Below are 10855 nucleotides of genomic sequence, written 5' to 3'. Positions count from 1 at the left end.
ACACAGCTTTTGCAGTTCTGCCCACAGTTGGCAGGTCAGGGCTTTGTGATGGCCACTCCAATACCTTGACATTGTTGTCCTTAAGCCATTTTGCTACAATTTGGAAGTATGCTTGGGGGCATTGTTAATTTTGAAGACCCATTTGCGAACAAGCTTTAACTTCCTGACTGATATCTTGAGATGTTGCTTCAAATATCGACACAATTTTCCTCCCTGATGATGCCATCTATTGTTGAGTGCACCTGTCCCTCCTGCAGCAAAGCACCCCCACAACATGACGCTGCCACCCCCGTGCTCACGGTTGGGATGGTGTTCTTCGGCTTGCAAGCCTCCCCTTTTTCCTCCAAACAAACGATGGTCATTATGGCCAAACAGTTCTATTTTTGTTCATCAGACCAGAGGACATTTCTCCAATCTTTGATCCCCATGTACGATCTTTGTCCCCATGTGCAGTTGCAAACCGTAGTCTGGCGTTTTATGGTGGTTTTGGAGCAGTGGCTTCTTCCTTGCTGAGCGAACTTTCAGGTTATGTCGATATAGGACTCGTTTACTTGTGATATAGATGTACCTGTTTCCTCCAGCATCTTCCAAAGGTCCTTTACTGTTGTTCTGGGATTGATTTCACTTTTCGCACCAAAGTACGTTCATCCAGTGACACAAAACATACCAGACGAGCTAAATAACTATGTGCTCACTTAAAGGCAAGTAACACTGAAACAAGCATGACAGCACCAGCCGTTCTGGACAACTGTGTGATCACGCTCTCCGTAGCCGACATGAGTAAGACCTTTAAACAGGTCAACATACACAAGGCTGCGCGGCCAGACGGATTACCAGGACGTGTGCTCCGGCATGTGCGTGACCAACTGGCAGGTGTCTTCACTGACATTTTCAACATGTCCCTGATTGAGTCTGTTATACCAACATGTTTCAAGCAGACCACCAAGTCCCTGTGCCCAAGAACACAAAAGCAACTTGCCTAAATGACTACAGACCCGTAGCACTCACGTCCGTAGCCATGATGTGCTTTGAAAGGTTGGTCATGGCTCACATCAACACCATTATCCAGAAACCCTAGACCCACTCCAATTTGCAACCGCCCCAACAGACCACAGATGATGCAATTTTATTGCACTCCACACTGCCCTTTCCCACCTGGACAAAAGGAACACTTATGTGAGAGCTATTCATGACTACAGCCCAGCGTTCAACACCATAGTACCCTCAAAGCTCACCACATAAGCTAAGGATCCTGGGACTAAACAATTCCCTCTGCAACTGGATCCTGGACTTCCTGACGGGCCGCCCCCAGGTGGAGGGTAGGTAGCAACACATATGCCACGCTGATCCTCAATACTGGAGCTCCCCAGGGGTGCGTGCTCAGTCCCCTCCTGTACTCCCAGTTCAACCACGACGCATGGCCAGGCTGACTCCAACACCATCATTAATCACAACAGTGGTAGGCCTGATCACCGACATAACGAGACAGCCTAGGGAGGTAGCAGAGACCTGGCCGGGTGGTGCCAGAATTCAACCTATCCAAGACTAAGGAGATTATTGTGGACACAGGAAAAGGAGGACCGAGCACGCCCCCATTCTCATCATGGGGCTGTAGTGGAGCAGGTGAGAGCTTCAAGTTCCTTGGTGTCCACATCAACAACAAACTAGAATTGTCCAAACACACCAAAACAGTCGTGAATGAGGGCACGACAAAGCATATTCACCCACAGGAAACTAAAAAGATTTGGCATGGGTCCTGAGATCCTCAAAAGGTTCTACAGCTGCAACATCGAGAGCATCCTGACTGGTTGCATCACTGCCTGGTACGGCAATTGCTCGGCCTCTGACCGCAAGACACTACAGAGGGTAGTGCGTACGGCCMAGTACATCACTGGTGCTAAGCTGCCTGCCATCCAGGACCTCTACACCAGGTGGTRTCAGAGGAAGGCCCTAAAAATTGTTAAAGACCCCAACCACCCCAGCCGTAGACTGTTCTCTCTACTACCGCATGGCAAGCAGTACCGGAGTGCCAAGTATAGGACAAAAAGGCTTCTCAACAGTTTTTACCCCTAAGCCATAAGACTCCTGAACAGGTAATCAAATGGCTGCCCGGACTATTTGCATTGTGTGCCCCCCCCAACCCCTCTTTTTACGCTGCTGCTACTCTCTGTTTATCATATATGCATAGTCACTTTAACTATACATTCATGTACATACTACCTCAATTGGGCCGACCAACCAGTGCTCCCGCACATTGGCTAACTGGGCTATAGGCATTGTGTCCCGCCACCCACCAACCCCTCTTTTACGCTACTGCTATTCTCTGTTCATCATATATGCATAGTCACTTTAACCATATCTACATGTACATACTACCTCAATTAGCCTGACTAACCGGTGTCTGTATGTAGCCTYGCTACTTCTATAGCCTCGCTACTGTATATAGCCWGTCTTTTTACTGTTGTTTTATTTMTTTGTTCACCTAATATCTTTTTTGCACTATTGGTTAGAGCCTGTAAGTAAGCATTTCACTGTAAGGTCTACCTGTTGTATTCACCGCACGTGACAAATAAACTTTGATTTGATTTGATATATTATAGGGCTCGGCGATATGGCCAAAATCTCATATCCCCATATAGGTCATTTCATATCCCGATAACAATACATATCACGATATAGCAYATTTTCTGTAAATTCAACGAATAAATAGTTTATATAAAATGACCACATGTAAAGGCCTATTTCTTATTACATTTGGAATTATACTCAACAAATAAAAGGTACTTACTCATATTTTATTATTTCTCCTTTTATTTAGAACCTTAGTGCAAATGTTCAATTAAGCATGTGACAAACATTTTTAAAATKACGTATAAAATCTTAAAAGGTAATTAGAAAACACTTCAAATAAAGTTGCAAACAAAATAAATGTAGGCCTAAAATACATTTATATTTATTTGTTTTTTTTGGGGGGGGGGGGGCTTGCCTGTTTTGCATGTTATTTTGGCATTAATAAATGTCACATATCAATTTGCATTTGGTGCCTTGGGTCGAGTGTTAGCACCAACTCACAAAACCCCCATTTCTCGACAGTGTAAATTGGGGCCATGTCTTTGCAGATGTAAGTTGTAACAGCAGCAGATATCTCCTTCCATCTTCGTGATTCTTTGCCATATGGTGTGCCGCTGGCAAWAGCCTCTTGCAACGTCTGAGTCGGGGGTTTGTTTTGAGCACTCGGCTGTACTTTTTGGGGTCTCATCCGTAGACTCCGTACTGTTTCACATGATTCTTGCGTAGGTGGTAAAAGAGGTTAGTGGTGTTAGAGCCTGTTGTCGGACCGGYCTGCGGCATATTTTGCAGAGGAYGGTTTTCTGGTCCRTGTCAGACTTTTCATACCCACGTCCATGCGACCGAAGTAGCCCCTCTTTTAGGTACGAGCTCCGTGTCTCCGTGCTTTGTGTCACGTTCACTCTCCTCATGTTTGATTGTGTTGCACATTTCCTTCCACACGAACGCAAAGCGTCGTCCAATTGACTAAAAATATTGCAGAAGAGAGTGTAATTTGCCACACAACGAAATAAACGATACAGCATAATATGAAATGATAGACGTTTTTCTATCGTCACACGGTATATATCGTATTATCGTATATATCGTATATCATATTGCCCAGCCCTAATATATTATTGTTTTTAATGTCACATTGGTAGGATATATACAGTATGTGCTCGTAGTTTGTCKATTTTATTATTGATTGATTGTAAGTTGGCTAATAGGACCGATGGTAAAGGTAGATTACCCTCTCAGCRACGGATCCTTACAGGGCACCCGGACCGTCGTCCACGATACCTCTGTCTTTTCCTCCTGCGAATGACGGGGATGAGGGCCTTGTCGTGTGTCTGGAGTAAATCCTTCCCATTCGAAGTGTTGAAGAAGAAAAAATCCTCCAGTACGGGGTGAGTAATCGCTGCCCTGATATCAAGAAGCTCTTTTCGGTCATAAGATACAGTGGCAAAAACATTATGTACAAAATAAGTTGAAAATAACGCAAAAAAAACATACACAATAGGTTATGGGATCATAAAACGGCAGTCATCTTTACTTTCCAATGGGAGCAAATTAATCATAGTGGGCAGAAGAAGMGAAGAGGTGGGCAGAGACAAGAACGAGCTAGGAAGATCCTATTGGCGCGTTCTAGCTAATATTTGCATATTTCAATTAGGGAACGCCTACTCTGTGAAGCACACGTGTGCAATGTCTCATTTCGCTCTTGTACTCCTTCTAAACAACACCATCTACAAACTTCAGTCCACTCTGGCTGTTACAGATTATAGTTTTGGAAATAGAGAACTGAATGGAGATCAAATGTTTTATCGATGAGAACATTTGCAGAATATCTGCCAAAATCCACCTTCTCCCATTGCCGGCCACTGGGCTTCCGCTCATCACCATATTTGGTAGTGAGTGGAWACGCCAACTGGATGCTTCACGTTTATACAACAGGTGAAATATCTGGTTCGAGGCTTTCTGGAAAGCTTTGCAAGTCAGACCAAGCCGTTGTTTGGGGTTAGAGAAGTGAAACATTCTTCCTTAGTTGTTAATTTTCTCATTCTAAAGGCACAACCTAGATTCGAGCCAATGKCTTCAGTAGTTGAACATGTTATTTCTACAACCTCGTGAAAGTGACGTGTTTTTGTATAAAATAACTATATCAAAGGCGTTACTGGTTTGACTGCCTGCACATGCGCAATTCGGCGTGAGACAAACGTTAGACCCCATTACGTGTTTCTGCGCGTACATTTTCCTACCCAAGGTCGCGCCATGACATCGCCTACAAGTGTAATCTGGGATTTCTATTGGAGAAGCAGTTTTAGACTATCTTCATACTGTACTGTCTTTTAATATAGCCTTTTGACTTTGTGGCTGTGGTAACAACMTTGCAGTGCAGTGCTTTTCCACGTGACTGAACGCGGAAGCGGATTGTACAAACAACAGCTGAGAAGTCTGGGGATGATGATGATGATGGCGGAGTTGGTGCAGGGACAGGCCTCCGTGGCTCAGCCCGGAATGAAAGCTGACGGCTTCGCCGACGCTTTACATCGGGCTCGACAGGTAATAACAGTATAAACACYCGCAAAGAAATCGATTGATTTTGAACTAAGCCTTTTAAACGACGAAAACACTTTTATTTTAACTCGCCCATCACCAGTTTGTGCTATGCGCTCATGGAAAAACACACTAGCTAGTCAGCTAATGTTACCTAGCCGGCTAACTAGCATGCTAAGCTAGTTGACAACCACAATAGTTTCGAGTTCGCAATGCATACTCGTGCTTGTACATTTTGGATACAACAGGGCACGACAGGAAATAATGTTTTTATGTAGTTAACCGTGTTAAAGTCTTCAAGTGACTTCGTTAATCCAGCTAGGTAGCTAACTAGCTAGCTACGTTTTCTACACGTGTCCACATGCAACCTGTTGTTCAGTCACTGAAGTTCTGGGGTTGAAACCCATAACAATCTGTGACAAGTGGTCAAAGGTTCCAAACCTACCCACTCGTTTTTAAACAGATATCCGTTTTGTTTCCCAGTTGTAGGTAGACAACATTGATCCAATTGCCCCTCCCGCCCCTGTTGAGACTGTGTCAAAGTTTGTAGCTCCATTATGTAACTGGCAAGCACCAGATATACACTTTGGCGGCGGGTGGTGTCTAGTTAGGAACCCGATTGGGGAGTAGGTTAATAAAGTACTATGTTATGTTTTACCTTATAAAACAAAGGTGTCTTTCGGGACGAGCAAAACATATTTTTACTAGCTAGCTACTATAACTAACGTGGCTATTGTTTGTGCTACATAAAGGTTACGAATAAAAAAACATTTAACCTTTATTTAACTAGGCAAGTCAGTTAAGAACAAATAATTATTTACAATGACAGCCTATCTCGCCAAATCCGTTATTACAGTGCTCCCTCATGCAAAATATACATTTAGTTTTGATTGATTGACCCATCTATTACGTTGTTTGACAGAATGCTGAACAACTAGCTCTTTAGCCCCAAAACTCATGGAGAGGTGATAACTTGGCCCCTGAAAGATTCAAAGTCATCTCAAGAGTTGACAAGAATTTATTTGGAAGGAGAATGGTAGAACTGCATTGGCATACATAGGCATCTCAAAGTTCAGGGAGGGAACTAGATCCAACTGGGAAAAACTGTTTTTAACGGTCATCCAACTCGGAAAATCAGGCATATTTCTAGAGCTCTGACTTTCCGACCTGAAGTTATGATTTGATCTAAAAAAWAAAAAAAWAAAAAAWTCGGAGTTCCCAGTTGTCTTGAAAGCACCATGACCATCAGAAGCTGGTAACATCAGTCCAGTAAAATAAAAAAGCTAATAATAAAAATGTATGCTCAGCTGTGCCTCGCACGTGCTACACCAACTGATGTGTTTTTTTAATCAAAGCTTGATTTCAGAAATGTAATATGGTCAGAGAAGAACAATATTGTCAGGTAATATGCTGTGACAATGTATTCGGCCTACTGCACAAAACTCGTTCCTACAAATAGTTTTTATTGGGTTAATATTTTTTGTAGTCATGTAAAAAATAAAATTTGGTTACCACTGGTTTAGACCACTGGTATTGTTGTTATTCAGCAGATGGTGGCCCTAGCTCTCATGGTGCTTTTGACCTACAGGTGGGGACCTACGTGTGGGGCGGCAGGTAGCCTAGCGGTTAAGAGCATAAGACCAGTAACCAAAGGGTCGCTGTTTTGAATCCCCCAAGCCAACTAGGTGAAAAATCTGTCGTTGTGCCTTTGAGCAAAGGCACTTACAGGCATATTTGGGGATTTTGTCAACGAGACCCATGATCTACTTCCCTAGAGTCAGGAGAAGTCGTGGATATCATTTTTATATCTACCATTTTTGTTTCTTCTAAGACACCTGTCTGATTGGCACCTGTCTGCGTTGATTAATATGTTGTGGGGATGGCACAGTCCATCACTTTAAGACATGTGCTGCTGAAGTTGTTAATGGTTATTTTACCTAAAAACAATGGTGCATCGCTAATAACAATTATATTATTTCATATCAAATGCACTTTCTCCTGCGTTGAATAGTGGTCGCTGTTCACGGTTCTGAAACACATCAGTGCGCTGTTCAGTTGGCGCCTTTTCCTAGACCATGTTGCTACACTACATGGCCAATGCCAAGCATCGGCTGGAGTGGCGTAATGCCCACCGCCATTGTATTCCGGAGCAGTGGAAACGCGTTCTCTGGAGTGATAAATCACTCTTCACCATCTGGCAGTCCGACGGATGAATCTGGGTTTGGCGGATGCCAGGAGAACGCTACCTGCCCGAATGCATATTGCCAACTGTAAAGTTTGGTGGAGGAGGAATAATGAATGGTCTGGGGCTGTTTTTCATGGTTCGGGTTAGGCCCCTTAGTTCCAGTTGAAGGGAAGCTACCTACAGTATACAATGACKTTTTTGGTAACTTTGAGGTAACAGATGTATGAAGCCCTTTCATGTTTCAACATGACAATGCCCATGTGCACAAAGCGAGGTCCATACAGAAATGGTTTGTCAAGATCGGTGTGGATGAATTTGACTGGCCTGCAATAAATAAACCATTATATTTTTGAAATTGCATTCAAGAATGAATGCAACTGCTTTGAGTCTTTGCTGTAATAAAGGCTTAACAAAAAAGTTACAACAGACTCTCTGGTACGCTTATTTATTTAGTGTTTACATTGTTCTAAACGGTCAAATTATACTGAACAAAATTATGAACACAACATGCAACAACTTCAAAGATTTTACCCGAGTTACAGTTCATAGAAAGTCAGTCAATTGAAATAAATAAATCATACCCATATCTATGGATTTCACATGACTGGGCAGGGGCGCAGCCTTGGGTCGGCTGGGAGGGCGTAGACCCCCCCCCCACACACACACACACTTAGGAGCCAAGCCCACCCACTGGGGAACCAGGCCCAGCCAATCATAATTAGTTTTTCCCCACAAAAGAGACGCTGCATGTGAAGGTCCTGGGCTGGCGTGATTACACATGGTCTGTGGTTGTGAGGCCGGCCGATTGGACGTACTGCCAAATTCTCTATAACAATGTTGGTGACGGCTTATGGTAGAGAAATGAACATTCAATTCTCTGGCACAGCTCTGTTGGACATTCCTGCTGTCAKCATACCAATTGCACGCTCCCTCAACTTGAGACATCTGTTTGTTATAACCAATTTATTGATGTGAGACGTGATTATGATATGCTATAGGTCATGCCCTGTTCATGTGCGCATGGGTCACGTAAACGGAGCAAGGGTTGGGGGAATCGGGAATGCTTTTCCTAAACAAATGAGGGATTTCAGTAACAGAACTTTAAAGTCGGAAATGGCTGTAATTATGTTGCAGCTTCAGCAACACGGACAGCTCAATAAACACTGTTGATGTTCTGTGATGGTCGCTGCAGCAGGGAGGAGCGCGAGACAATGGTTGCTAGTTTAGTCACTCGCTGTCATTTTTTAAAACCCAGTGCAGCAAGTCTGAGCCGAGCCCAGCACAATCAAATAAGTTGAGTTGGACTCCCGCTAGTCACTTGTCTTAATTATTTAAAATATATATATATTGGTCACATACACATGGTTAGCAGATGTTAATGCGAGTGTAGCGAAATGCTTGTGCTTCTATTATTTCATCAAACAGTGCGCTTAAAGCATCAGACAAGCCCAGTGCATATAGTTTATTTGATTAAAAAAAAGATAAGCCATTCTAGTTAAATTTGTCTTTTGTTTCTGTTAGTCTTTAGTGACATGGATAGAAGTACAGTCTGCTGTCATTCTGATCTAAGAATATTACTCCTGCTTATTATGAAGAAAAAATACATCTGTTTAACTTTGTAAACTAAAGGTGTGTTTAGAATTATTTTTGTTGTATTAATGCTATTTAATCTCTCCTCAGACTAATATTATTCTGTTTGTCCTGTGGGTACCTTTGCCACTGTTCCACCCCTTGTGTATTGCGCTGTCATGGTGTATTTATATAATCGATTGGTCGAAAGTAAAAAATAAAACGTGTCCAGTAAGAAAAATTAGAGGGAGTTTCAAGAACAAATGCTAACTAGCATTAGAGCAATGACTGATATCTACTAGTTTGCGTTCGATCGCGAAACTACCTCTAACTTCCTTCATACTAGACACGGAGTCGTAAAAATGATATCCACGAGTTCATCTGACTCTGGGGGAAGTAGATAAAGGTACATTKCCAAAATCCTGAAGTATCCATTTAACCCTAATTGCGCCCGTATGTGACTAAAATGTAATGTGGTCATAGCACTATCAATTTGGGAAAATGTAATCCAATTAGCCATTTACGTGTGATGCAACAATGGATACAATGAATGGATGAACTGTTGTATAGAAAATCTGTTAAGTAACTATTATTTTCCTCACCTTTCAGATGGCAGCAAAGATGGGGAATGAGCAGATTGTAGACCCCTCCATGTATGGCTATGGGGGCCAGAAGCGTTCGGTGGAAGACGGAGGTAACCTCCATTTCTCTCCCACCGACGATTTAAAGGGATAGTTTCCTATGGTTTTCACAATGTTTTAATCTTCTTACCTCCAAACGAGTTCATGAACGTTTTGTAGGTTATCGTAACAATTTTCTAAACACATCATAAAAGCCAATAGTAAAAGCTTTCAATATTTTGGAACAGAAATGTTCATGTTCAAGTGTTAAGGTTTATCTCAGTTTAAAATGTTTTTGTTCTACTTTAGTATTTTGATTTCTGTTTCAACGTACAGTGCCAGTCAATAATTTGGACGCACCTTCTCATTCCAGGGTTTTTCTTTATTTTTGACTATTTTCTACATTGCAGAATAACAGTGAAGCCATCAAAACTATGAAATAACTTATATGGAATCATGTAATAACCAATAAAGTGTTTTACAAATCAAAATATATTTGAGATTCTTCAAAGTAGCCACCCTTTGCCTTGATGACAGCTTTGCACACTTGGAATTCTCTCAAATAGCTTCATGAGATACTCACCTGGAATGCATTTCAATTAACAGGTGCGCCTTAAGTTAATTTGTGGAATTTATTTCCTTATTGCGTTTGAGCCGATCAGTTGTTGTGACAAGGTAGGGCTGGTATACAGACGATCGGGCTGTCTGGTAAAATACCAAGTTATATTATGGGAAGAACAGCTCAAATAAGCTCAAGTGCTATGATGAAACTTGCTCTCATGGTGACTGCCACAGGGAAAGAAGACCCAGACTTACCTCTGCTGCAGAGGATAAGTTCATTAGAGTTACCAGCCTCAGAAATTTTAGCCCAAATAAATGCTTCACAGAGTTCAAGTAACAGACACATATCATCATCAACTGTTCAGAGGAGAATCAGGCCTTCATGGTCGAATTACTGCAAATAAACAACTACTAAAGACCACCAATAAGAAGAATAGACTTGCTTGGGCCAAGAAACACGAGCAATGGACATTAGACCGGTGGGAATCTGTCTTTTGGTCTGATGAGTCCAAATTTGAGATTTTTGGTTCCAATCGCCATGTCTTTGTGAGACGCAGATTAGGTGAACGGATGATCTCCGCATGTGTGGTTCCCACCGTGAAGCATGGAGGAGGAAATGTGGGGGTGCTTTGCTGGTGACACTGTCTGTGATTTATTTAGAATTCAAGGCACACTTAACCAGCATGGCTACCACGGCATTCTGCAGCGATATGCCATCCCATCTGGTTTGCACTTAGTGGGACTATCATTGTTTTTCAACGGGACAATGACCCAAAACACACCTCCAGGCTGTGTAAGGGCTATTTGACCAAGA

General features: G+C 42.5%; 1 protein-coding gene and 1 long non-coding RNA gene across 4 annotated transcripts in view; one reads left to right on the top strand and one right to left on the bottom strand.

Annotated features, from left to right (window-relative positions):
• Positions 1-2971: 2971 nt before the first annotated feature.
• LOC111979410 (uncharacterized) lies at positions 2972-4129 on the bottom strand. Its single transcript, XR_002879330.2, has 2 exons — positions 3800-4129; positions 2972-3534 (listed from the first exon to the last, which is right to left on the bottom strand). It is a non-coding gene; the product is annotated as an uncharacterized lncRNA (long non-coding RNA).
• Positions 4130-4507: 378 nt separating this feature from the next.
• LOC111979026 (far upstream element-binding protein 3) overlaps positions 4508-10855 on the top strand; it is a 58069-nt gene continuing 51721 nt past the window's right edge. For all 3 annotated transcript variants that reach the window (XM_024009309.3, XM_024009308.2, XM_024009310.3), the window contains exons 1-2: positions 4508-5112; positions 9470-9554. In XM_024009309.3, coding sequence (XP_023865077.1) covers positions 5011-5112; positions 9470-9554 — 187 coding nt within the window. In that variant the 5' untranslated portion in view covers positions 4508-5010. The remainder of the gene's footprint in view (positions 5113-9469; positions 9555-10855) is intronic.

The sequence above is a fragment of the Salvelinus sp. IW2-2015 genome, linkage group LG19 (assembly GCF_002910315.2).
Source record: "Salvelinus sp. IW2-2015 linkage group LG19, ASM291031v2, whole genome shotgun sequence".
Taxonomy (NCBI): Eukaryota; Metazoa; Chordata; class Actinopteri; order Salmoniformes; family Salmonidae; genus Salvelinus; species Salvelinus sp. IW2-2015.
This window is presented reverse-complemented; position numbering and strand designations above follow the sequence as displayed.